Source organism: Gymnogyps californianus, chromosome 29, assembly GCF_018139145.2.
Source record: "Gymnogyps californianus isolate 813 chromosome 29, ASM1813914v2, whole genome shotgun sequence".
NCBI classification, from domain to species: Eukaryota; Metazoa; Chordata; class Aves; order Accipitriformes; family Cathartidae; genus Gymnogyps; species Gymnogyps californianus.
Window position 1 is genome coordinate 2,658,568 of NC_059499.1, and position 27,314 is coordinate 2,685,881.

At 50.1% G+C, this 27,314-nt stretch overlaps 1 protein-coding gene across 3 annotated transcripts; it reads left to right on the forward strand.

Annotated features, from left to right (window-relative positions):
* On the forward strand, window positions 1–25,682 carry PIP5K1A (phosphatidylinositol-4-phosphate 5-kinase type 1 alpha). Of its 3 annotated transcripts, XM_050912335.1 has the most exons (16): window positions 1–44; window positions 11,140–11,174; window positions 11,959–12,048; window positions 14,540–14,670; window positions 15,081–15,198; window positions 15,446–15,598; window positions 16,638–16,937; window positions 17,501–17,706; window positions 18,362–18,445; window positions 19,126–19,174; window positions 19,589–19,673; window positions 19,992–20,129; window positions 20,851–20,980; window positions 21,946–22,026; window positions 24,633–24,717; window positions 25,271–25,682. In XM_050912335.1, exons 3-16 carry the CDS (start codon window positions 11,959–11,961, stop codon window positions 25,271–25,273), a joined length of 1,653 nt encoding a protein of 550 aa, XP_050768292.1. In that variant the 5' UTR covers window positions 1–44; window positions 11,140–11,174; the 3' UTR covers window positions 25,274–25,682. The 3 variants fall into 3 exon arrangements, with proteins under 3 accessions (XP_050768292.1, XP_050768291.1, XP_050768289.1); XM_050912334.1 differs by lacking the exons at window positions 1–44; window positions 21,946–22,026 and having other exon boundaries at window positions 11,132–11,174; window positions 24,610–24,717; XM_050912332.1 differs by lacking the exons at window positions 1–44; window positions 21,946–22,026 and having other exon boundaries at window positions 11,132–11,174.
* Window positions 25,683–27,314: the final 1,632 nt, after the last annotated feature.

Genomic DNA, 27,314 nt, shown 5'->3' on the forward strand with positions numbered 1-27,314 from the left:
GCCCGAGTCGGGGGGCAGCAGCGGGAGCAGCGGCGGCCTGGCGGGTACGGGGCTGGGCACCGGCGCCGGCGGAGGGCCGAGGGGTGCGGGGGGGCTCTGCGGGGGCCGGTGGGTGTGGGGCTGGGGGGCTTTGTGGGAGGTGTGGGGCTGAGACCGGCACTGTGGGGCTGAGAGGAGGGCTCTGGGGTGTGGGTGTAGCGCTGAGGGGGCTCTGGGGGCTGAGGGAGGGCTCCCTGGGGGTGTAAGGGGTATGGGGGGGTAGTAGAGCCGTGGGGTGCGTGGGGCCGGTAGAAGCTGGGGGGGGGTGGGAGGCCTGTGGAGTGCGTGGGGCTGGGTGTGTACAGGAAGGGACGCGGGGCCTGGGCCGGGCCCTGCCTTTGGCGAGGAGATGGGCAAACCCGTGGGGCGGGCCGGGGGTGAGCGTGGGCGGGCGGGCGGTGCTGTGGGGCAGCGCTGGGGGGCGAAGCCGGGGGTGGGGGAGGCCTCCGAGGGGGAACGGCGAGGAGGCTGAGCTCTCCGGAGGGTGTGTGGGAGGGAGCACTGGAGGGGCATGGGCCGGGGCTCCGTGGGGTGGGCCGGGGCTGAGCTTTCGCTGGGGGAGGTGGCTGTAGGGCTGACCTTTTCGTGGGGAGGAGGCTGTGGGGGTGTGGTGAGGATCCTCCGGGCAGGAATGGAGGCCTGGGGGCTTGAAACCCCCCTAGAAAAGGGTGGTTGGAGGGGGCAGAGGGCCTGGGGGAGGGGGGACCGTGTTACGTTAGACGGGGCGCTGCGATGGGGTGGGGGGAGCAGAGGGGTTGGTGCCAGGGGAAACTTGACTCTCTGTCCCCTTGTATTTCTAGAGCCTGAGCCATGAGTCAGGTCGCCTGCCTTGGGGGTGGCGGCGGGTCCCCGGACTCAGCTGCTGGGGCGCAGAGGGTGGGGGAGCTGAAATATCTTCTTGCAGGCAGGACCGTGCGGGGAAGGGGGAGGATAGCATCTCCCCGGCGGAGGCACCTTCTTCTCTGCCGCATCTGGTGTTGGGCGAGGCGAAGGTAGCTTCTGAAAGCCATTTGGCACCTGTGGGAGGCAAGATATTGTGGGAATGTAAACATCTTCTGGTTAGATTTGTTTTGATGACTAGTACCAGAGCCGGTAAGAGTCGAGGGGAAGGTCCTGAAGTCCTCTGGCTGAGGGTTTCTTTTGCTCTGCTGATTTAAAATGCGAGCTGAACCAGAAATATGCAGGGTTAGAACTGGCACCATCCTCATCCCCGCAGGGGATGGTAACGAGGGTGGGAACCTCATCTGGGATAAAACAGGGCACTTTTGGATCTTAAACCTGTGGCTCTGCCTCCTGCCAGCGTTTCACAGGTCTGGCAGCGTTCTTGGGGGAGTCGAGAGCCCTGTTCCCCTTTCCACAGGCCCCAAACCAGCTTCTTCACGCTAGTTTGTGGCTAGAAACCAAAATGACTTTCTCAAAGCCTTGAAATTTGCATTTGGCAAGATCCAGCCATCCTTCCTGAGCTTCTCTGGTAGAGAGTGGCCAGGCTTTTTATTTATTATAATGCAACATGCTGAAGCTTCCCGGTCAGTGTGACAGCACTTGTCACCCAAGTCACAGCAACGAAAGAAGAAACCGACGGGAAGACTTGCGGCCAAACCTTGACTTCTTTCGGTGCTCTCGGAGGGTTGGTGTTTTGCACCTTAAGCTCCGCTGCCTGCTACCTCACTTCTCTTCTGGAAGTATTTAGGGCCACACTGCTGAGCACCACCGTAAAATAAATTAATTTAATTATTGCTGCGGCGTTGATGAAGTATCGTCTAGCAGGGACGTCTGTATGTGCTTGATTTTCTGGCTTCTAAGCTGTGTCCTTTGGGCCGTTTTGAAGGCAGACGTCTGACGTACCCGCTTTATCTTTGCTCATCATGTGAGCAGGCACGGGGGAAGTCGTACCTGTCTGTCCGATAAAGCCAGTTTTGTGAGGAAGAAGAGAGCACTTGGGTCTTTATTGACTGCAGCAGCCATGGTGCCTCAGCACAGGGCTGAGCGTCTGCGGGCAAGACCCCGGGTCTTTTTCTGTTGCTTTGGGGCTTCCTTTGAGATCTTGATCTTCTCCCATGCTTGCCTGTCTTCTGAGCTGAGAAGGAGGTGCTGGCTTCAGAAAGCTTGAAGGGTTTTGAGAGCATTACTTAAGAGAAAATATGCAAGTACACAAGTAAATCTCTTCTCCCTTCCTGGTAGAATAATTGCCATTGTTTGCTTCTCCGGCTAGCGAGGTGTTGGCAACGTGCATTTCCCACAGGATTTGAATTCTGGTTGTGACAGAGCCTCCGCCGCATGACGTGTGCAATACGTGACGTACGTTCACCTCGGCTGATCCCTGACGGCGCAGGCTTTAAACCTCGGATTTCAGCCCCACCTCCGGGAGACTCGGGGCCTCTCCGGGTGGTCGCCCTCTGCCCCCCGGGCAGTGTTGGGGCTTTGGGTAGGACCTGGTTCCTCTGCATCTCCTGGAAAGAACAGGAAGAGCTGGGGACGATAAGAGCTGTGAGTCGAGGAGAGCAGTCCTGAAATGGGTGCTGGAAGGGCTTGGATGCCAGAGGAGCAGCTCCACAGAAGGCAGGGGACAAAAGGAGGCCGGTTGTTATTTTGGATGCGAGGTTTTGCTTTGCTCCGTGGTAAACCTTAAACCACCTCAAGCCCTGCCATGGCTTTTTGGCGGACTGTCGCCCTCAGTGGCCCATGGTGCAGTTTGCCCCGGGGGGCTATTACTGTATTATTGGCATCAACCAGTGTAGATAAAGGGGATGAGGATGGTTTTGAAACCCTTCCCGGGCCAGGCAGGCAGTGGTTCCCCCTCTCCCTGCCTCAACGTGTATTTAACTCTCGGGGGAAACACCCAAAGAGGTTTTCTCATTTTGCTGCTTCCGCTTTGAAGCAGCATCTGCCAAAAAATGCTAATGTGGGATTTCAGTTGTTTGGTCCTTTGTGCCTTGGGTGCCGCGGCTGCTTTATAATTACGGGTCCAAGGGAGTTGAGAGTTCATTGTCACCCTGGCTTCAGGCCCCTCCCTGGAGTCCACAGACAAAAGAATTGCTCTCAATATGGCTCAGTCACTTCTGGGGACAGGGAAATCATCTCAACACAACTGAAGCGAGCTGAGAGCAGGGTCCCGAACTGCTGAGCCCTTAATGTAGGTGTAAAATACCCAGAAAGACTCGCCTCCCTCGCCCTCAAATTCCTGCAAGAGGGACAAAGCTTTCTTGATCCCACCTTGCCGACACTGAGCGTGCAGGAGGGAAGATGAGTTTATTAAATAGAAACATCTGAACGGCTCATCATCCTCAAGCTTAAAATAGGACCGTCAAATGACTCCAAGTCCCGTCTCTGTTACAAAAATCTCTCTCCTTCCCAACCGTCAGCTGTGAAATCTCTGTGGGTGTCGCAGGTTAGTATCGTCAGCCGGGTCCTGTCGCCCAAACTCTCACTGTCCCTTTCGGTGCCGTGGGAGTCGTGTGATGCCCACCCCGGTGCGGGGCAAAGCACCTTTTCTTTAAGATGGAGACAAAAGATTACCGTTGAAAGAACAAAGGTAGGAGCCAGCTTGTCTAAATAAATGACGAATTCGTCTGTCGGAGGGAAGCTCATCTGGCAAAGCAGTAGCTAGAAAGCGAGTGAGAATCGTGTGGTTTTGGGGGGGCACCGATGACCTGGAGTACCATTTCCTGAATTATAACTGAATTTCCCTTTGGAAAGTAAAAGCCGCTCCTCCCTCCCTCCGGCTCTGCCGTGTATTGTTGAAAGGGGCCGCTCGGTGTTTTATTTCTCCTCCCTGCCACCCCCGTTAGCACCGCAGGGTTGAAAAGCCTTTTTTTTCTTTTTTTTTTTTTTTTTTTTTTTTTTTTGGAGATGGAGGTGAATTAATGCTGCCTGCGCTGCTTCCCTCTGCTCACCCAGAGCTTCCTTCTCCGGGATCAGGGCTTCGTTTTCCCCCAAACGAGGTATCGTACTCGTTCTTGCCCTTTCTCGATTACTGTGCAGTAGCGGTGATTAAATGTATTATGTCACCGCATCCCTGCGGACTCTGCCTTGTTTAAAAAGCAGAGTGCTCCCAGGGCAGAAAGATACCTTACATCTGACCTAAATCTTACTCGTCTGGGAAGGGATTGTTTATCTTCCCCCAAATTAAGAAGGTGGCGCAGCAGGCGGGATGCTAAGTCTGGTTTCCCTGTCGCCAGCTCCCTCGGGGGTCGGTTTTGAGCAAGTCCTGTAATCGCTCAGCTGGAATTGGGGCTGTTGACATGCTCCCTTCCCGGGGCTTGGTGATGTTTGCAGAGCGGGCTGGAAAAGGAATGCTTGGAGCATTTATCGTTAGGATTCGTATCCCCAAAGTAGCTCCCGATAGCCGTAAAGCTGGACTTTAAATTCATCGACACCCTGGAAAAGCCGGTGTCTTTGTGTTTCTTGAATAGGCGTTGCTGTCTGGGAGCAGGGATTAGGTTAAATTTTAAATCATTGTTTTGGTGGAAAGCGGGAGTAATGCAGAGCTGTAAAATCGATGGTCTTCGGCCAACGGTAGGATTAATTTTCAAATGGCAGAACCTTGTGCAAAGCTGATGTGCCAGAAGATGCTGCTGTAGGGAAGGAGGGTCTCCCCAGCTTTTCTACAGGTTACAGGGGCAGGAGTTGCCATCAAATATTCCAGAAAGTGGTCTTGTCCCAGATGCCTTCAGCAAAAATTAGTCTGACCCCTCTTCTGCTGCGATACTTGAGATAACTTCATTCCTCCTCCCCCCGAGATAGTTTTGCTATGAACCATACGGAAAAGCAATAACAGGAATACTCGCCGGCCGGCGTCTCGCCCGGCTGCGTTAGCCCTTGCTCATACGTGCCTTGTTTCCAGCCCCTTCCCTGAAGCTGAAGGTAGTTTTGCTGAACTTGCTCACTGATTTATTTTCTTTTAGTTGTCATTTTTGCAGTTGGGTGCTGCTCTTTGACTCCCAAGCAGTTCGATAACGAGGACCAAAGAGTTTGCGTGTCTGCTCTACCTCAGAGTTGGTATTTCTGGGGGAGCAGGAGGGCATGGCTCCGGCCAGAGGACTGGTCTCAGGAGAGGGATGGTGGGGGAAGAAATACAGCCAGGAGTCGGGAGTGGATGCTGGAAACTTCTCGCTCACTGTCCTCTTGTCTTCAGAGTTTCCACCCTTTAGTCCTACCATCTGCCTGCTGGTCCGTGGGCTGTCTCCGTCCTCTGCTGCTGAAGACATCATGCATCTGAGTCTCATTTATTTGACTTGGAGGTTTTTTTATTTATTGCAAATGTTTTTCAGTGGAGAGTGTAACTCATTGTCGGTCAAGATGTATTCGTGTTTCCGTGCACATTTAGACAGGGTTTTGTTTGTCGGTGCTCTTGTGACCGCTGATCTTTGGTCAAGGTCTGCTGTGCTGACAAGACATGAAGGAAAACGGGTTTCTTCCCAGCCCTGGTGAGTTATGCTGGTTTTAGATTGGAGCTCCCAAATAACTAGTTGCAGCGAAGCACGTCTTTTCCTGGAATCGCTGGGATAAGCCCCAAACGGTGGATCCAGAGTTTCGGTGAGGTCGGCGCTCGTCTGCTGACGTGAGCACTGAGCCATGCTCACCGACCTCCAGGTGATGGAGGTGGAAGCCCAAACCCCATCCTCTTTGGTACATTCTCTTCTCCTCGCCTTTGGTGAGCACCTCTTCTGCTCGCCTCTGCAGGAGGCAGAGGAGTTGCTTGTTTTGGGGTGTTTTGTTATTGCTTTTTAGATGTCATGCCTGGCCTCCGCTCTCTTCTGGGTACTTAGAAAATGCTGGTAACCTTATGCGTGGAAACCTGTTCTTAATTCTGCCCCTGGCCTCTTAGATTAAAAAATTGCTTTATTTCTCCGTGGCTAGGTGTGCTGACCTCCTCGCAAAGCGCTTGGCAGTTTGCTGGTGAAGAGAGATTGAGGAAGGGTTTACTGTTTCTGCAAAGCAGCGAGAAGTGTCTAGATAACGTTACAGAGATTGCGTATCCTCTATCTTTCCCTGGGCCTTTTCCCAACGCGTCACCCGCTTGCTGGTATGGACACGTCAGTGGTATCCAGTGACTTTCAGGAGTGTCCTGTCCGTCAGCAGGCTCATAGAACAAGTGTAGGGGAGCGGGAGGAAGATGTGCTAATCCAGGGCAGTAAAATCAGTCATGCGTACATCAGCTGCCGACTGCTAACGGTGGTGGGAAAGATAACCCCCCAACAGGAATCTACAACGTGCAAGAGCATTTTATCTAGAAACTGAATTCACGAGCCCTCTTACGGCAGCTTTGATGCCGTTGGTTTAACGTCCTTAACGTAATTTACCAGAACAAATCTATTGATGCAGAGAATTTCAAAATTATTACTCACTGCTTGGCCTTCTGGCCAAGATCAAGTGTTTGTAAGTGCTTTATCTTCCTCTGGAGGGCCGTGTTCTGCGCTGGCAGGGGCGGGCTGTGTGATCTCATGGGTTTTCTTCCATCTCCAGCTGCTGTGATTAAGAGCATTGGCTTTGACTCTTAGTTCAGGCCAGACTTCTGCAGTTTTCCATAAGAGCTTCCTGAGAGAAGCAAATGAAATATTTAGGCTCTTATCTTCCAGAGCCGTGGAAGAGGTTTTTATTGTGCGTGACTAAGGTGCCTTGCTCAGAAGCGTGTTGCTTGCAAAGTTTGGACCTTTGTTTTCTTAACTGGTGGAAATAGGATTTCTTTCCGTGTTTCTTTAACTTTCTTGGGGGAAATATCTCTTGTTTCTTCAAGTAGCTGAAGTATCAGTTCACCACGACAACTGTATAACCTTTTTGTTTTTCCTTGTATAGATTTCAGCTTTTTGTGCTGCTCGGTGATGTCGTTTCGAAGAGGTAGATGTATTGCATATATGTGCTTAAAAAAAGCATGGTTTCTTCCTCTCCAGTAACCAGCAGCAAGATGCCGTGTTACGTAACTGTCTTGGCTTTTGGGGATTGACAAAACTTGGTGGGGTTTTCTCCCCTAAATAAGCTGCTACCGCTCTCAACAAAAGCTGCTGTTTTATTGAAGTGTGTTGCGTAAGCGCTCTCCTGACATCTAAACAGCTCTCCGCATCCCTGTGCGCACCAGCAGGATTGTTCCAGCGGGGCTTTTCTGCTTTGGTTTCTGCCTGGTTTGCACTTTGAAGAAAAGAAATCTCGCTGCTATTCCCATTTGCAGCCGTGGCCTTGGATTGGGGGGGACTGATCCCAACAGACTTTTGGGGGGGGATTTGCAGGCAGAGGAAAAAAAAAATGTGTTGGGGGATTTCTGTGCGGACAGCGACTTGGATGTGTCCATGGAGGCTCCAACGTACTACACGTCCTCCAGGTAGTGTTTGGTGGGTCTAAGCCTTGGTCTCACGACCGACTTCTCTGTGTGCAGAAATGCTCTTATCGATGGTGCCACCACCTGCGGGCAGAGTCCAGGTGAGGAGGGAGAATACTCCCGGTTTTGAGCGTTAAGAGGACCTGTTTGGGGAAAACCCGGCTGCCTCTCTCGCCCTGGCCACTTGTTTGGCTGAGTTAAAGCCTGCAGTCAGCAGCAGGACCGGGGAAGGAGGGCAGCGCATGCCGGTGTGATGTGTCCTGGCGCTCGGCTTGCCCTGCTCAGGCGCTGGAGAGTTGAGCTTGATGATGTGTTTGGGTGTGCTAATGTTTTCACTTTTTATTTTCGTCTAAAACATGAGGCGCAGCTAAAATCTGTCTGAGCGGCTCTGTTTAAAAATAGAGCAAAGTGGGTATTTGTCCTGGCTATACCAAATTAGCACGCTCGTTTGCTAGACAAGACGAGTGAGAATCTGACCCGAATGCCTTGTTACACGCTCCTTCCAGTGAAATATTTGTCCGAACTGTTTGACCAGGTGCCATTGCCACAACTTCTCTTTAGCTTTTTTTCCTAGCATTTATGTCACGGTCGGTAAGAGTATACTATCTGTTGCTGGCTGAAAATAATCCTGGACAGCTAAGGCTGGCGGAAGGCAGACAGCTATTTATTTAGGTTGATTCAGCTTCCAGTAAACAGCTCTGAGGAATGCTCTGAAATTGCCCGTAGGGTTTACTCCCAGAATAACAAAAGAAAGAAAAAAGGAAACTTTTTGGGACATCATGAATTCATTTTTGGACAGGACTTTCTAACCCTGATCTGTTTCCTTTGGCTAGAATTAACTGTTTAGGTCTCCCAAGCCATTTTTTCAGTTGTCAGTCTGGGTCAGAATTATGACTGGTGAATTCTTTCATTTTAAAGAGGCATTTAAATAGATCCAGAAATAGCAGCTTTTTTGAAATTATTTTGTTACATTTATGCCATTGAATTTAACACCTTCACTTCTCCAAGCCGTGTGTGTGTGGGACAACACAAAACTGCCTTTACATAGCAATAAAAAGAGGTGGAGGTAACTGAAACGTTTTCATATGGAAACCTCTGAGTTTTGTTCTCTGACCTCAGCTAGTAATACTTTTGGTAATCGAGAGAGCTTGTTTTTGCAGGAGGGCACGCGATAGACCCGTGTCTCTGACCTGAAGCTCGCCCCGTAGCTTCAGTCAGAGCTAAGCAGACCTCATCAGCTGCGTGTTCATCCTTGCACTCAGGCGTGAATAAGCGTTTTTTATCACGGTCCAACAGGAATTACCTATTTCCCAATCAGCAGCAAACTTGTTTGGAAACTAGCGGGAGGGAGGGGGAGCTTCCTGCTGCGGAAACTGGGTGTGCTGGGACCGGAGCGATGCTGCAACCGCACCGATGCTCTGACCGCAGGCTGCAGCTTTCCCTTGTTGACTCACCCTTTCTTGTAACCGGCCTGATTGGGAGGATCATTGTTGTCGCTTCCCAAATCACTACGTGAAAGGGCAAACCGAGACACTGCGGTCTTGGGGCGGTGGAGGGAGAGGAGAAGGCGAAGCCGATGCTCTGGTCGGTGCTGAGATGCTGTACGTCTTCCTTAAAATTACGGTGACACCTGCAAGATAAGGATACCCCGTGGTATTGCAGGGGACAAACCAGACGTGCTTTGGGATGCTAGCTCTTCCATCCAAGGCTCGTTGTATATTCTCGCTTTTAATGTTTGTTGCATGTGATTAAGGCAGCAGAAGATTTGCTGCTGGGTCCTCTGGCGAGAGAGCTTTAGTTAAATCCTAGTGGAATATGGTTTTGCACGGATGATTAAATATTAACACAATGGATCTCCAAGGTGATGAGGCTGGCGGTGCTGCTTCAGGATTGCTTAAACCATGGGGCTTTTAGAGGTTTTGATTTATATAGTTACAGATACTTGCTTAAAAAAAAGGCTTAATTGCTACTGATCAGGTGTTGTGATGCCCAGGATGTTTCTTCCGTCCCTGTGTCCTGATGGATCTTGGCAAGTTCAAAAGCCTTGTGGCAAGGTGATGGAGTTGAGCTTTATTGGTTTCGTCGTAACACACAAAGTCACAGAAGTTTCCTTCTAGCTGGAGATGCTCCCAGATCTGGGCTGGTGGCGAGGGGAAGAGGGAAGGGTGCCAGAGGGTCTTTTCTTAAAGGTCTCTTCCAACCTAAATGATTCTATGATTCTGTTGTAGACATGGCACTTAGGGACATGGTTTAGTGGGACTTGGCGGTGTTAGGTTTATGATTGGACTTGATGATCTTAAAGGTCTTTTCCAACCTAAATGATTCTATGAGAGGTGAAGTGGGGTGGCCGGCTCCAAAGAGCCCCGAGTGTGCCGGGGGAGGAGGAGGAGGAGGAGAGCTGGCTGCGAGAAACTTCAAACGCAAAAATTAGAGCTTGTTGGGACAAACTTTCTTGTCTTTAAAGGGAGATGAGAGGGAGTGGGAAGGCGGTTGGAGCCAGTCGTTCTGTGCTTGCTTTGTTTAGCGAAAAGTGTTTGTCACAGATTTTTTCTTCTTGTTTGCTTGTTTAATATGTATTGAAATGAGAACTTTGATCATTCGATAAGGGGATCAGAAGGCTGCTGGATTTTGCTGTTAAGTACCTCTGTTCCTTCTGCTGAAATGCAGTTTTTGTAGAGCTGTAGCGCTTGATGAAGTCACAGCGTGAGTCTTTACACCGCCTGTAACAGGCGAGCAGAAGGGGCTTCTCTGCTGAGCGAGCGGTGGGTGGACCCAGAACCACTGCAAGGATTATACGTTGTAATGCTTAATCTGGTAAAACAATTACTGGACGGCGGGGGAAGCAACCCTGCGCTTACTCCGTGGTGTGATGGGGGTGTTGCTTTTGGGTGGGGGCGGTTTTATAAGGCTGTGGTCATGGCTCCCATGTGAAAAAAAAAAAAAAGAAACAACCAGTTGCTGTGTGCAGCAGAAGGGAAAAACAAAATGAAAGAGGTTGTCTGGAGGCAGAAAGCACATCGCTGTTTTGTGCATCTGCCTGGCAGGGGCAGTGTCCCTGTCCTGGGAGCTCTTGGCCTCACCGGTGTTGGGCTCGATCTGGCTGGTGACTTTGTGGTGTAGACAGACATCGCAGAGAGGCAGTGTCATCTAATCGCCTTTTTTTCCTTGCTGCATCCAAAAAAAACCAAGACGGGATCCCAGGCCTAAAAGATAAAAGTTAGTACATCACCTCGCAGATATTTAACACCACAGTAGTTATGAAAATCCCTGGGCTTGGCTTCAAGCGGAAGGGTTGATGTTCTGGGTGTTTTTATTCAAAGGTCCTGGAAATAATTTTAAGGTAAAGCGTGGTCAGCACATCTACTGAAACACTGCAGAGCACTTGGCCCTCCCAGTTCTAATTAATAGATGGCAAGAATCCTGCAAAGCCATGTAACTCCATCGAAGGCAGGGAGGTTGCCGATACCACCTCTGAGGGTGGTCCTGCGTGTTCGTGCGCAGCCGGAGGAGTGCTGGAAGCCAGCTGAGCGGGGCAGAGCCGACCCGAGCTGGTAGCACTGACACAAAACTGAGTTTGGCTGGCGAGCGGTAAGCAGAATAGCATTTCCTTGTGGCTTAACAAAAATTCTCTCTGCTGTAAGAGGAGAAGCTGGGAAGAAGTCAGCTGTGAGTCAGTGCTTTTTCAGATGCCTTAAAATGTTTGTTTGAATCGAGGCGGTGTGTCAGGCTTTTTTGTAATGCATAATAATGATTAACCCTTTCTGAGTGTGGCTTTATTCTTTTGACAGGATCATCTACTTTCAAAAAATCACTCACCCCTGAGGTAAGTTTCTGACCGACAAGCTGGTTTGTTCCCTGGCTGAGAGAATGCATAATTTCAGATTTGTCTGCTATTTTTCCAATCTCATTCAAGTTAGGGGTAAACCAGGCAGCGGTAAGTACAGTAAGCTGCAGGTACTCATTTGGGAAATCAGAGCATTTCTCCTTACCAAGGGGATCTCTGCTTAAAAACCTAGCTTGTCCTGGAACCGAACAATTCTGATGCCACCAAAACGCCATGTAGATCTGCTGCGAGCAAGACGTTCAACTCGTTTTGACTGAGAAACAGCATTTAACAACTGTGTGTGTTAGACAGAAGACGATGAGTCAAGCGAGCTCTTGTGGCATGAATCAGAGTAGAATTTGCCACCTTCCTAAAACGTTTGCTCAAAGACTTGGCCTTACTGGCAGAAAGCACGGTGACCGGCTGCAGTGGGTCCAGACTCGCTTAGAGCCGATCTGTTTGTGATGATGGTGATTAGCAAAAAGCAAACCCTTCCAGGGGTCTTGCATGAAGGTGTTTCTCTCTAATTAGATGTCCGGCCTCAATCACACAGGAGTCAGTCAGTTCTTTGAAGGTGTTTCAATGCTGTTGCTGTCCCGGAGGCCAGCTTGTACCACATCCTCCCTTCGCACGCATGCGGGGGTCTGGGGCTTCAGCAGGGTGTACTTCACAGGCTCCATCTTTGAGAACAGCAAAATTCTGCCAGGTGGTTCTGGGCAGCCATCGGCCTCTAAGACATTGGGTTTTACATCCTTGGTTCTACCATCTTTTACTCCAATCCTAGATGCCAGGTTCTTCTGGGCAGCCAGGCTCACAGACGATAAAGAAAGGGCACAGAGGAGTGGACTCCACGGGCGAGACTACCTATAAAAAGGTAAGTTGCCTCTTGCACAACTCATTTGACTGTTGTCGTTATCCTCTTCGCAACACAAGCGCCGTCCAGAGCAGCAGTGTGTCTCACGAGGTTCGATGTTAGACAGCGGGTAATGTCTGTGACAGTTGCTGAAGAAGGTCTCAAGGGAAAGGAACCAAAGGACTGAATATGTGCTTCTTAGCTTCTCTTCTGTAGCCTTCTGAAGAGGGGATTATTTTTAAACTTTGCCCATGAGCAACACTTCCTAGGCCTCTTCTGGCTTATTGAGTGCTTTCTGTGCTCTTTGGGCACAATAGTTTCTATAGATCTTGTGGCATTACTGGAATTTGCTTTACAAAGGGGAGATTGTTTGGGTATTTTTAAAAAGCCTGTGAATGTGGGTATTTTGTGGATGTTGCTTCCCGTTTGTTGGACTTCATCAGATTGGGCCGACTTTCTCTGAAGTGAAGTTGACTTCTAGGATGTAGGTTCAATGGGTAATGGCTTGGTATGGGCATTTCACCGCTTTGTGTAAGCGCGGCTTTTGGTCTGAAATCTCTAATCCAGATGTACATCCGTTTGCCTGTCGGGAATCAGAGTGGAAGGGAGGAATTCAAATGGTGTTTCTACAGAAGCCAGCTTTTGTTATACTGCCCTTTTTGAAACTGCTTGTGTCTTCAAGATAGAGATCTGGCTTTCACTTTCCCAGCAAATTCAGAGGTAGAAGGTTAGACAGCAGTAATAGGAGAGAAAAGTAGGAGCCAATGGAAAATGCCTGAAATGTTTCTTGTAAGGGTCCCAGAAACCTGGTGGGACACTGCATGGGATTTATCTGGGAATGAGACTAATGGACAGTCTGTCTGTTTTCCATCCCCTCCTTTTCCAGGCGTGGTAAGTTGTTTTTTAAAATTCTTTGCCCTATAAAAGCAATTGTAAACAGGCAGTCAGCTGCTCAGCTGATCGTGCTGGCTAATGGAAGAGAAAAATACTTGTTCCTTGGCAACCTGGCCCTCTGGCTCTGTGTTCACAAACAAGGCAGCATTGCTGCGCCGTGTTGGTAAGTTCTGTTTCCCAACAGTGAGACTGTCCTGGGAGTTTAAGCAGGGCTAGGTGAGCTGAGCCGAGATCTGTTTTCAAGGAACTTTAGCCTTTAGAGAGTAAGGCAGGCAGGCAGGTGGAGTCAAGTTCTTCCTCTTTCCCCATCTAATACTGAAGTAAGTATCAGATACAAACAGGTAGCTGAAGTAGAAAAGGACATTGTTGACAAGCTGGAGTTGCTGCCAGTTTTTATTGCGCTCTCTTCAGGGAACCGTGAGCAGGTCTCTTGCAGCTATGATAACAGAAAACCAGTTAAGTGGGAGAAATGTTCCCGTTTGTTTTACAAGGCTTCATGGAGGATGTGTGTCTGGGGAAAAAACTTGAAATGTTTGTCCCCCAGATACTGCGGTGTCCTCTGTTGCCAAATGCTTTGATCTACAGTGATTTCTTGCATGTGGCAGGGGGCTGGGCTTTGTTTGGCTTAAGGAAACAAACACAAACTAATTGGATCGTGAGCCCTGGATCTTGTTCTGCGTCCAGTTGCTTTATGTATAAGCCAAGCGAAATGTCCATGAGCTGCAGTGCACAAATCCAACCTGCACCTGCTCTGCAGCCTCAACATTTCCAGCAGGCTTTACAGCAGAGTTCATCTCTCTGTGCTCCAGGAACTGGCAGGCCATATAACATCGGGGTGTTGAGCAGATCTCATCTGGGCTGTTCTGGGAAAGACAGCCCGTAGCACGAGCTAGGCTGAAGCACGGCTGAGTGGTCTGAGATGAGATCATGTGTTTTGTAGACAGAAGAGGACTCTTGATATGAGTAGCTGTTGCAAGAACACAGTCCGACATTGTTCGTGGGCAGTTTGTGCAGAGGCTGCAGGAGCGGGATTCATGTCTTTGTTCCTTATTTAAAAACGACAGTGAACTCCTTAGGGTTAAAGAGCCACGACCTAGCAAGAGAGGCAGACGGAGGAATGCGGTAGCACCAAACAGAAGTGTGCGTTGTGTGCTGGCCGTGCCTGCCTTGTCCTGTAGCAGACCTGAGTTTGTGCTCAAGCTGGGGAAGGGCAAGCTTCAAAGTGTATAGTTCCAAGACCAAGGTGACAAGAAGTGTGTTTATTCCTAGGGGCATGAGATAATCTGTCCCTGCATGTCTTCCCCCTCTGACTGCAGGGTGTAGAGATGAGTGCTGTGGGAGGATGACATGAAATTCAGTCCTTTTAAGGACCAGCTGGATGTTGATTCCAGTTCAAGTCCTTTACTGCTCGGCCACCCAGAGTGCAGATACCGAGTAGGACGCTGTCAGAGATGTAGGGGTGTTCCCATCGCCAAAGCGATGTTAGTCAATGAGAAGGAAATGACAGAAGTGGAACAGTGCTGTTTTAAACTGTGGGCTCTCTTTTCTTTAACTTCTTTCATTCCTATTTGCAGTCTGCTGCTGCACGTTGTCTAACTCACTTTCTCTGCCCCTCCAGACAACATCATCTGCCTTGAAAGGTGCCATTCAGCTGGGCATTACACACACAGTTGGAAGCTTGAGCACCAAACCCGAAAGAGATGTTCTCATGCAAGATTTCTACGTAGTAGAAAGTATTTTCTTCCCCAGGTCGGTGCTTGCTTTCTTCTCTCTCTGGTGCTTTGACAGTGGGTAGCAGCACTAGTTCCTAACCCTGCTTGCACATGAGGAAGCCACACCAAACCAGGACAGCTGAGTGCAGGAGCCAGCACAGGTCTCCTGAGCAGAGCTACTCAGTGCACTGCTTACAGACCAACTCTGGCTCCTGCCTGCGACCTGTTTCTGGAGAACCCTGGCTCTTCCCTATATATGTCCACCATTGGTCGTGTGAACAAATGTAGGCTTGCTGTTGTGTGTGCCTAGATGTGTCCCTTTTGGGTGGGTGCTTTCTAGCCCTCAGGTGTGTTAAAGCAGCCAGCCAGTGGGTGTTCGCTTTTAGGGCAGTTTCTTAAGAAATGTTTCAAATACAAATACCTGTGTGTGCTTCTCTCCTCGATCAGTGAAGGGAGTAACCTCACCCCAGCTCATCACTACAATGACTTTCGGTTCAAAACCTATGCTCCAGTGGCCTTTCGCTATTTCCGGGAGCTGTTTGGGATCCGACCAGATGACTATCTGGTAAGTTGGTGGTTGGACCAGGTTCCCATTTGTTGCGTACTCTGTGTGACGGGTGTTTGTCCTCTTTCCCCCTCTCGGAGCTGTGGAGTGCTGTGAAGCCCCGTGGCAAGCTCTGTAAGCACAGCAGTGGATGCTGTATGTGACCCTGGGGTTTGCCTCTGTTAATGTTTAAAAGGTAGAGCCTTCGTGCTGAAGTTTCCTGTTGATGTGTCTCTCACCTCTGCATTTCTCATCTTGTCCTCCTCAGTACTCGCTCTGCAGTGAGCCACTCATTGAACTATCAAACTCCGGGGCCAGCGGATCCCTCTTCTACGTATCCAGCGATGACGAGTTTATTATCAAAACAGTTCAGCACAAAGAGGCTGAGTTTTTACAGAAGCTGCTGCCTGGCTACTACATGGTGAGTCACTTGGGTGAGGCTTTCTCTGGAAGCTAGGGAAGGGTCCCCTAAATGTACAACTGTGACAGATAATTGCTGTGTACCGCCTGGTAGATGTGAGTGGAGGTTTGATCTGTGCCCCAGCTGAGTGGCAGCTTCTCTCTCAAACTGTCCAGCGACAAAGACAGTCACGGACTTACACAAGCTACGTGGGTGTCGCGAGCCTGGCGTGCCGCACAGGCGTCTGGGCTTGCACTTTGTGACTCGGACCCTTTTGGAAGGTTGCAGGCTGCTTTGTGACCAGCTGTGAACTGTTCGTTGCTTCCCTGCTGTGCAGCATCAGGCCCTTGGTACTTTGTGTTGCAAAGCTATTCTCGTGTTTCCCTTCCCAGGGCTATGCTTGGTTCTGTCTGCAAAGATAAAGAGTTGAAGAACTGTGATTTTAAGTTTCTATGTATAGAAGCAGCAGCAGCTTTGAGAGTAAAGAAAAAAAAATTTATGAAAGTGGCTATAGCAAAAAAGGCTTTATCAGTTTTGGAGCAAAATCAGATCCCACCCTGAACACGATGTGTGTGTGATCTGACTGCTGGTGTCTGTGTCCAGCCTGGCCTTTACAAGCCATCTCTGTGAAAGGGAATTTAGCCATGAGATCGTCTTGCCATATAGAAGTGCCTTAGGACTTTTGGTGCTGCCACGAGACTTTAGACCCATCTCTGTCCTGATGTAAGTGCCAAATTTAAAAAGGCTAAGCACAAGATCTTCCTTTGCTCTGAAGCCTCTGCAGCTTAGCTGCTGTGTGAACGAGCAGCAGACTCCTTCCTTCCTACAATCTTTCTCTGACCCATTCAGCTGTGCAGAGGGGTTATTAACAACTGTAGGCATCACCCATCTGTTCCCTGTGTTCACCTGCCCTTGTCTCTTAGCCTCTTTGGCAATGGCTTTGAATCATTGCCAGCTCCATTTCAATATAGAAGCACAGGAAGGAGCAAATAACTCCGCTAACTGGCATGGGAATAACCAGAATGGCTTTGAAGGTATTTCTTTGTCTTTGGCATTTCAGAATTTGAACCAGAACCCAAGGACGCTGCTGCCAAAGTTTTACGGCTTGTACTGTGTCCAGGCCGGAGGCAAAAACATTCGCATTGTCGTGATGAACAACCTACTGCCGCGCTCTGTCAAAATGCACCTGAAATACGACCTGAAGGGCTCCACCTACAAACGCCGAGCATCTCAGAAGGAGCGGGAGAAGGTCTTCCCAACATACAAGGACTTGGATTTTATGCAGGACATCCCTGATGGTCTCTTCTTAGACTCTGACATGTATAATGCTCTGTGCAAAACGTTACAGAGAGACTGTCTGGTAAGTGGAAGGGTGAAGGGCGGTGTGGAGAGTTCTTTCCTTTTTTCTGAGCCTTTCCCATGAAAAGGAGATGGCAGCTGCTGCCCTTGTAGCCTCTCCCTGTTGACTTAGAGAACCCGTCTTTTTGATGGTGGTGTGGACAAGAAGCAGGACCTGGACCCCAGTTGTGTTCAGGTACTTCCAACCTGAATGAAACCCAGCACTGCCTCTAGAGGTGGAGGAAGCACCCTCTGCCGAGGTTGAGCTCTGGAGCAGGGCAGGATCTGGGGAGAGGGGCGGGATGCTTGATGGAGTCTGGTCTCAAGTTGGGTGGCCATGCAAAATTCAATGTTTTCCCCTGGCTTGGGTCCCGGTGTGCACAGGAGTACCACCGATGCCTTTCCCCTAACTCCCTTCGGCGATGGTAGATGAGCTGACTCTGCACAAGCTGTGGATTAAAAGCCATCCCCTCGATACGCTCGGGGCTCTAGGCAAAAATGCTGACTACGCTTCTGAAAATGTCTGCTCTGACAGTTTCACTGGGCTTGCAATAATGAGTGAGCCTTTGTTGACTTTCTGCCCAGGTCCTACAGAGCTTTAAAATCATGGACTACAGTTTGCTTGTTGCAATCCATAACATCGATCTGGCACAGAGAGAGCACGCCATGGCAGATGGGACATCCCAGACCGATACGCGGCGACCCGCTGCCCAGAAGGCCCTCTACTCGACGGCCATGGAGTCCATCCAAGGAGAGGCCCGGCGAGGTGGCACCATAGAAACAGATGACCAGTAAGTCTGGGTCGGTGTTGCTGTTCCCAGTGAAATACTGCGAGGAGTGAGGGGTAAAACCCAAGCTTGGCTAATGGAGACTTGATTTAGATGCAGGCTGGGCTATACAGGATTGCTGTCACGTCGGGCAGAGAGGTCTTGGTATCAAATCTTGTGCTTTTGTCTTTGATTTCTCTTCCTTAATGTACAAAAGATTTTCTCGCCTTCCAGATGGCATTTGAGAGTTCTCTGCCTACCAGTTATTGGCAGCTTCAGCTAGTTACTTCCATCCACCTCTAGGAGGCATAGCGAGTGCTTTGTTAGATCAGACTAACAGCCCATAAAGTCCGGCTGCCATCTTAGTATGGATGGTAGTAGATGCTCTTTACAGTTGCTTCGTCTCTTCTCATGTGCGAGTTGGGATTAATCCTCATCTTCAATAAAATTGTCATACAGAGGGAAAAGGGGGTCAATTCTCAGGAGGTTTAGCTAATTTCCTGAAAAAGCATTTTGCTCTGACTTGGCTTCCCCAGTTCGTTAGCTGAACAGGAGGTGCCTCCTGCATGTTGATGCTTCTTCAGTAGTTCGCATAATACGCAGCCCACGCTAGGCTGTGTGAGAGAGGCAGTGGGGTGTGAGAACAGCGTGTTTACGTTTGTGCCCTGTCCTCTTCTAGGATGGGAGGCATTCCAGCCCGCAACGCGAAGGGGGAGAGGCTGCTGCTGTACATCGGCATCATTGATGTGTTGCAGTCCTACAGGTAAGAAACATTTAGTAACAGCTGTGTATCACCCTGGGGTGAAGACCACTTCACAGCATTGTCTGCCCCTGTTTGGTTGTCCAGATTGGCTTTCAGGAAATAGTTAAGACACAAATAAACATTTTTTTTGTTTACCACTTTGTTTTCTTGAAGTTGAGCATTTTGGGATCAATTTCTGGGTCTTGCTTACTGTATTTACTTCGTGTTCCCGGAATAGATTTATGAAGTTGTTTTTGTATGCTGTGGTTGTTGTACACAGGCACTGTGCAGGAAGTGGCAAGGAAAAAACAAGTGGTGGCTTAAAATGGCCATAACCACTTCTCCCTATAAAACGAAAAATAGCTGTGAGGCTTACCTTTTCTTCTATTTATATTAAAATGCAATGTGCAGAGGGTTACATATGTAAAGTTTCTGTTAAATGTCATTAAAGTTAACTGCCCTTGATAATTATGCCTGTGAAACTCTCCCCTTGGGAGAGTGAACTGTGCAGTCAGCACTGGTGTCTGTGGAACAGTCTTAGAAAAGTGGGACAATGAAGAGAATCCAAAGCCAAAGTAGTCCGTGTTTGGGGTTTGTTTGCCACTGTGGTCAGAAGCCAGGCTCAGTACTGAGCGAGCGTCGTACGATACAGACAGTGGGGACTTGGTGTGAAAATTGTTCTTAATTCTTTCCTTTGTCAGATTTGTCAAGAAGCTGGAGCACTCTTGGAAGGCCCTCGTACACGATGGGGTAAGTAGAAAAATATCACTCTTTAACTTGTTTAGCAATAATACCGGCGTCTTTTTAAACTGTGCCCACTGTCCTTGCTCCTCTGGGCATAGGATCCTGGATTTCTAAGGCGTGTGTGTTTGCCCTCTTATATATAAATATTACTTTCTAGGTACTCTCAAAAATGTTGGTTTTGTTAACGCTGGTCATCTACTTGTTCATTAACAAGTATCGATTGGTTTGTGTAGAATGCCTACTGCTTGTAGCTAATCTGCTTCTCTCAGCTGCTAGTGAGAGCGACTCTGAGAATCCCTGACTGTTCCTCATCCAACATAGCTTGTGTTTCAAGGCTAACAGCCTGAGAGAAGCTCCTGTTAAGGTTGATCACTTACTTATTCAGATTCACATGTTAATGTTTGTCCCTTGGACTTCTAGGACACTGTATCTGTGCACAGACCCAGCTTCTACGCCGAAAGGTTCCAACGGTTCATGTGCAACACAGCGTTCAAGAAAATACCATGTAAGTACCTCCACACCGCTGTACCCTTGGCAAGTGCTGTGGTTTCTGGCTTCTCCCTGCTCAGCAGCTGTGGTTGGGGAAGGTGGACAACAGCGTGCAAGAGCTTTAGGAAGTCTGCTGTGCTGTGTCACCTCTTCCTTCCTCTTAGACTGTTCTTGCCTCACAGATGTGACCTTATAGGAGCTGTTTCACCCATCAGCTTGTTCCTTCAGGGCACAGCCCTCGCGCCAGACTCTGTCACTGGAAAGTTGCTGCGTCGGGTCTTTTACTCCTTCCTGAATGTGTTAGAAAAGTGCTTTCTTGGTTTTTGTCTTTAAGTAAAGCCATCCCCTTCTAAGAAGAGCCGGTCTGGCACAACAGTTCCTCGGCGGAGCTGTCAAGGAGGAGTGCCTTCCCAGTCACACATGTCGTGCGAGACAAAAGCACAAGTAACGACAGAGGCGGATGTAGAACAAGGTTGGTGCCTGGGCTGGAAAAAAAAAAAGCCTAGAGAAGTTATTTTTCAGCTTGTATTTGTCTAATCAAAGCTTGCTGCCTCCTGAGCTGTGCAAGACACCACGTTGTTTTGTGGTCTTGCTGGGGAGGGCCTGTTTTCTGGGGTTGTGGGTGCGAGAAACCAGACGGGGCCAAAAACTCATACACCCCAAATGGCCTTTGGCAGCACCGTGAGAAAGCCTAGAGGAGCAGCGAGCCCTTCAAACGCTTGGCTGTTTCCACGTAGTCTGTTGCAGCAAATGCAGGGCAGGATGATAAACCTCACGTTTCAGTAAAAGCCAGTCTTTACTCACAAGCAGGATAAGGCCAGGTTGTGGAGGTGGGGAGTTGTTTCTTCATGTGTCTTCATGGGACCTTTCAGCCTTGTCCAAGCATCCAGCGTGGCCCACGCTCCCCCGGGGAAGCGGGCTGAGGCTGTGTGGCAATCCCGTGTGCCTGGTCTCTTCCCGACAGCTTGTGCCTGTGGGGTTTGTGCCAGGGGAGAAGCTGGGCTAGGCAGTTGTGTTGGAGGCTTGGACTTGGAACAGAGAACTGCCTGCAGGGCTGGTTCTTCGGTGCTCGGCTGTCTTAGACGTCTCGGGTGGGATCCAGCACGGATCCCAACCCCTGGCTAGTGTGGGAGCTCGTGCCACACGATCCCACTTGTTGTGCTGGTGATGGAACAGTCTGTGCTTCAACTCAGGTTCCCACCTTGGTCGCCCAGATCTCCTGCCCAGGACCCTGCCGGTAGACGAAGCTAACAGCGATTCCATCGCAACAACCCTGTCCACTTCTTCCTTGGGCAGCGGAGGCCTCAACTCGCCCGCAAATAGGTAAGGCTCTTGCTGCTTTGGTGCATGGCAGGCCAGTGACGCCTGCAAGTCAGGTTCGTGAGCCATGGGAGGGCTTTGTGCTGCTTTATGGATGTTTCGGGTTTTGGCATGCTTGCAGAAATACCCGTTTGAGTGGTCCGTGCGTTGTGGAGCGAGTTCAGTGCTGTCGGTTCAAGCATGTGCAAGGGGGGAGCATTGTGTCGCCGTTCCTGCGTGCAGTCCGTTACAGATGACATGATCTTGCATCTTCTGCTTGGGCTGTGTGGGGGTCCCAGTGGCTTTTAGTTCCTTGTGTGTTCTCTATTTAATGCCTTTGTTCTGGAGTCGAGGTAATTGTGCTAATTAAAGTGAGTTGGTGAAAGTGTCGCTGCCAAAGTGTCCGTGAAGAGCATTGATGTGATGATGGGTGATGCTGAAGATGACCCTCCAGCTGCTCTTTTCAGAGGGTTGGGCTCTCTTGCAACTTACTGATTGGGTTAGCATTGAGCTCCTACAACTCCTCGGGAGAGGAGACTGCAGGATGTGTGCAGGTGCAGTTCAAAATGTCTCGGAAGCTGAAATGCATGGAGAGCCCTGAGGGAGCTGGTGGCTGCCTTTGAATGTTTCGTTTCTTGCTGAAGTGGTAAGACTAGCAGGGACGAGGAGGAGCTGTGGTCAGAGAACGATCCCCTTCGTAGAAGTTGTTCTGAGGTGTTAACTTCTCTTCCTGGAAGCGATCGGAAACAGTCTTCCCCATTCCTGACCCAGTGCCTGCACAGTGGCACTGATAGAAGTGCCTGCTCTCTCCTGAGCTGCAGGAGAACAAGATGCAATTGTAATTAACACCTCTTACTCCCTCTGTAAAACATGGAAACTTCTTGGTAGGGATCCTAAACCAGAGCTGCTCCTTTCCAGTACGTCAGCATGCCTGAGGGGTTCTTTTTACTTACTTAACTGCGGGTCTCTCTCCTTCAATCTCTACGTAGGTCAGTGGGCGTACAAGTGCATAAAGCTGACAGCTCAGCAAAGGATTTGGCTAGAGCAGCTCCCGGCATCTTCCTGTCTAGGTGAGGGGAGGAACCAGACTTTGCCTGCAACCTTCTCCTGTCTAGAGGAGGTACTCAGTGAGGCTTACCCTGGGGTTTGGCCTCACGCTTGTTGCTGGCCTGTGGTGACAGAGCTTCTGTACAGTCAGTTCACTCCTAAGATGCAGTGCTGTAATGCAGCGTGTCCCTGTGCCAAGGCTCAGCAGTCCTTAACGTGTCTGTCTGCTGTAAGGCGCAATGGTAAAACCTCTCAGGATGGTGTCCTCCTTACCCCGCGTGGCGCTGAGCACCCTTCTTGGTAACGGCACAGGTTCTGGTCAGTAAGATAGAACCTGCTGCACGACTGGGTTGAGTCCCAGGTGGTTCCCCAGATGCAAAGCCTGATCTGTGTTTGCCCCAGGTACCTCTGGAGCGGAGCACACCGCTTACCCTACCCTGCGGGCACTCGAGCGTGTGGTTACCCTTTGCCAACGTCCCGTAAAGCCATGTGCCAGTGCCAGACGGTGGTAATGAAATCCAGGAGGGAGAGCAGACCAGTGTTTTCTCCTATGTGGGGCCTTGGGATCTGGGCTCCCTACATCAGACCTGTTGTCAGAGGCTTAAATCCACTTTTCTGACCTTGGGAGATCTGTAAAGCTCTGCAAACCTTGAAAAGGATGAAAGTGATTTGTGGATTGTTGATTTATAACAACATAACGGATTTTAAAAGGTGGTGTTTGTTTTTTTTTTTTCTCCTCTCTACAGAATCAGCCAGTCTAGCAGGGTGTTTACCACCCTTTGGGGAGGTAACCTCTTAAATCTCTGTAGTTCTGTACAAAGGGGAGTGATCTCATCCAAAATCTCTCCAGCTAGAGCTTCTCCCTTCTGGGGGGGCGCAAAGGGGGAAGGCAGGATCTGGCCCACTCCAGATCTGCCTTAGGAACACGAGCTCAGCCCTCTCGTCCGTGCTACGACAACATCGGTCTCTTTTGCAGCATGGCCTCACGCCTGCCTCAGAAGTGTTGCCATGTGCCTCTATTTGCGGTGTGCAACCTGTGTGTTGAAGACATGCTCTCCGCAGTGGCGTAAGCGATATCATCATGCAGGCGTGGGTGCCCTCTCGAGGCTGGGATTCCCCTGGTCCTCGGCCCAGCTCTGTCATTAACCTCTGGCAGAAGCGTGCTGGCGTTGGGGACACCTAAACGTCGGCATGTGCCACTGGGAATGGCAGCTGCTGACCAGCATCCTGCGGCAAGGGGTTCCAGAGGGCGATCCCCTCCATTTGAGAGGGGGACTTCTTTTTCTCTTAAGCACCGTAATTTAGTGGTGGACTTGGTAGCGTTAGGTTAATGGTTGGACTTGATCTTAAGGGTCTTTTCCAACCTAAATAACTCTATGGTTCATCCTGCAGCCCTGCGTTAGGACAGTGCTGCTCAGTGCTAATTAAGGCGAACCTCAAGGGCTATATGTGCTGTAACCACACTGAGCATCCTCGCCTTTAATTTCTGCGTAGGGCAGCAGCAGCAGCAGCGAGTCGCCAGTTAGAGAGCTCGGCGGAGGAGGAAGCCAGAGCAGCTCAGAGTAACCAGGCACATAGGTGAGGTGCAATCAGGCAGAGAGGGAGCTGTGCCTTCCCAGCGAGGATCCCCGTGTCTCCATTCGGGTGTTGATCCAAGGGTGCTTGTGCGGGGTGACGCGTAGCCTGATGACTGAACAGCTCCATGCTTCCTGTACTCTAGCAACAGGCAATCGAGTCCCTGCTAATTAAGGCAACCGCTGCAGGCAGGCTGTGACAAGCCCCGGGTGTTAGCTGCGGGAGGGCCAAGCGGGTCAGGCTGTCCGTAGGCAGTCCTGAACCCTCCTCTGTTAGTCGCCAGTGCGCTGGAGAGCCCTGACCGCTTGGCCTAGGTGAAGTACGCACTCTCAGCCTTGACTTCTCGCTCAAGGGGCAAGGAGAGAAGCTGTGCTCACCGTATCCTCAGTAGGAAGCGGGGAAAGGCCCAAGCTGGGAATTGGAGTTCCTCAGCCAGCAGGTTGCAACCTTTTAGCTGTAGGATCATGAAAGAAGTGAGGAAATAATAGGGGGTATTAGACTAAAGCAAGTCTTGTTCTGTGCCCCGCATTTCCTCCTTGGCGAGGTATCCTATCAGGCGCTCAGCATGCCCACGTTATATATCCTGCTGTCAGGCTATAGCTCGCATTTAGAGCATAAAAGGTTTGTGAAAGGTTTGCCAGGGGCTTTTTCAAACAAGGGTGCCTCTGTCTGGAAAGGCTGAGACTTGCTGAGCTCCGGTGCTTCGTGGTTTCTTTGTCCCTGGACTGTTTTCACCCAGGACTATTTCTATGTTGATGAGGCGCTTGAAGACTTCTGTAAAGAGGTGCTGCTGCTTGGCTGGACAAAGTCCTCGTTTCTAATGTCTGAAGTCATGGCAGACTGGGAGGGATGATTTTCTAGCGGTGTTCTGGGTGCCTGCCCCAGCAGGGATCGCGTTGCCTGTACCTCCATACTAAACCTGCCTAACAAACGCCTTTGTGCTGTGCTGGGACATTCCGTTGGCTGGGTACAGCAGGGCAGCCCTGGAGATGTGACTTATTGACAGCTCACTTTTAAAAACTGCTTTACAGGTCTCCCTCTTCTGTTTCCCCAGCGGCTCCCCAGGGCCTTCCATACCCGAGCGCTCCGCAGAGCTGAGAGAGCAGCTCGAAGACCTGCAAGAGACGGAGATAAGCTTTGTGAGTACTTCCCTGTTCAGGAGGGAAAGAGCGGCTCCGGAGGTGGATGGAGAATCGCGGGGGGGTTATGTGGTCCCTAGTTGTGCTGGGAACACGGGCACTAAGCGGGGTGTGTGAGCTGACCAGAGCAGGAGCAGATGTTCTTCATCCCCGTCTGGTATGCGAAAGCTCAGCCTGCCTTGTGCTAGGCACCGTTCGTGCTCTTAGTGATAATCTGCTGCCCCAACCGCCTTAAATTAGATAAGCAAGAGGCAAAGCAGAGACATCCCTCTTTCCTGAGCGCCCAGAGCGGGTCTGATGGCAGAGATAAAACAGGGTGAAGCCGACCAGGCTCATCTTGCTGTCCCCACAGCGGATGATAAATACTCACAGACCCTCCTGTTGTAATGTAAGATGGTGGCTGGGGGTAAGCCTGAACTCAACAGCCCCCTCCACTCTGCCTCCCCCAGGGTGGAGAAGGTTGAGGGGAAGACCAGGCGGGAGACCTCCTGCTGCTCTTCCTCAGAGGAAGGCAGACCCCTCCCCAGCATCTCCCCCTCTTTTCTCTTCACAGTGAAGCAACACCGAAACCACCGCGATGGAAGCAGATTGTTCTGTGCTCTGCGTGGTCTGTGGAGTCTGACAAACGTTCAGCCCCTGTTGCTGATTTTTTTTTTTTTTTTTAAAGTAATCTTACCTGGACAGAAACCTAAAAGCTGGAAGGCTGGGCGACACTTAGTGGGATAGTATTAACAAAGACCGAGCCAGCACAGCTGAGCCTCGGACACCTGGAAGCCTCCTTACAGCAGAGCCCACCACTGTGTCCCTGCTGTCCTCCTTTCTTGGACGCCTGGCGGGAGCAAAGCTGGCTGTTAGGAGGAGGAGGAGGAACTGCTCCGCGTGGGCTGAAGCTCTCTGGAAAAGGGATCTGACTTTCAGGGAGTTAGCTGCTTACGATGCCGGCACCACAGACCTTGCGAGAACAAGCGACTCTTCCGAGTTACTGGGGGGGAACGGGCATTAGAGCCTCGTTGGGGCAGTTTGCGACAGAGCAACGTGGTTTTATTTTGTATTTTAAAGAAGTTTTTAATTTAAGTGTTTCTCTGAATTCAGTCATATCACTTCTTTTTAGTCTTGCAATATAGTTATTCTTTTTTTTTTTTTTTTTAAATAAATAGGGTTTTTTTCGGTGTTCCACCAGAAAGTGTCCCATGTGAGAGGCAGAAAGGGGGAGCAGAAGCTGTACTAACTGTGGACGAGCTCCTCTCCCCCGCCAGCCGCTCCTGGCTGCCGGAGCCTCCTCCGTTTTCAATCTTGCATCGCCCCGAGACAGCAACGAGGAGAGCTAGGTGCTGCGCTGTGTTGCTCGGAGGACTTCGAATGTGCAAAGCTTTTAAGACGTCAGGGAGGTTTTGGATTGCTTTGTCCCCCAGTTTTTAAACTAAGCCCTTTTGTCCCTTCCCCGCCAAGCAGGGAGTCACAGGTGAAGGGAGATCTTTGTAAGGGGCACACTTTTTTTTAAAAGTATTTCTTAAGCAAACGGACCAAACCCAGCCTGCTCCGTTCCCTTCCCCTGCCCTCCGTCCTGCTGCGGGCACCACCTGCAAAACCCTGCCCGTTTTTATAGCTCAGCTCCCTTTTGATATCTCGCCTGTATCGTAGCCGCGGTCAACACCGGTGCTCCCAGCGGCTTGAAACCGAGATTCCTATCTAAATGGGACAGACTTCTGCCTCCACAAAAGTACGGGGCATTTTGAGTCCGATTTTAAACACAATAATAAGCTGAAAGGAGGGATTGTTCTGCTGCCGTTTCCCCGCGGTGACGCCTGGCCCACGCCGGCTGCAGACGCTTCTCTAGAGATCTCAGAGCAGATGTTGGACTGATGGTTATTTTCACTAAATGCTTTTTTTAAAGAAATGAAGTGACTCTTCCCCGTGTTCCTGGTGGGTTAGAATCCTCCGTTCTTTTTTATATATATTAAAAAACAAAAAAAAGTAATTTAAAGCTTGCCCTTGCGGTAGTGCAAGGGGTTTCTATACTAATTAGCAATGATTGCTAAGGAAACAAAGAATGTAGTGGTGTTAGAAAGGGATTTTTTTTTTTTAGTTGATGTTTCAGAGCCAAGTCTCTTCCCACTTTCCACTTCAACCTTTTAAAGTGGATGTGACACAAGCTGATATTTTTTTAAGAAAAAGCATTTTTTTTTAAATTCTATATTCCCCCCCCCCCCCCCCCCAAAAGACCAAGCGGAATGGCCTTACTCCGGGTATCCGGATCCCCAGGGGGTTGGTGGAGCGCAAGGACAGTCGCTGTTCACAAACTGTTTGGTTCTCAAGGGCTCTCAAACCTTTCGACACCAATTAACGTCACGACGAGACCCGTGAGCGGGAGGAGGATCGGCTCGGGGACGCCCGCGCCGTCTCTGCTGGACCTTCCCGTCTCGCTCCCCTGTACCTCTGACTCGATCCAGCAGGTTACACTTTATAGCTGAAGTAACTGTCTATATTAGACACTTGTTTCTTATCTTCCCTCCTAACCCATATTTGTTTGTTGTTTTTTTTTTCTTTTTTACCAGGAGGGAAGAAAACCAAGTCTCAATTTTTTTCATGATTTAATA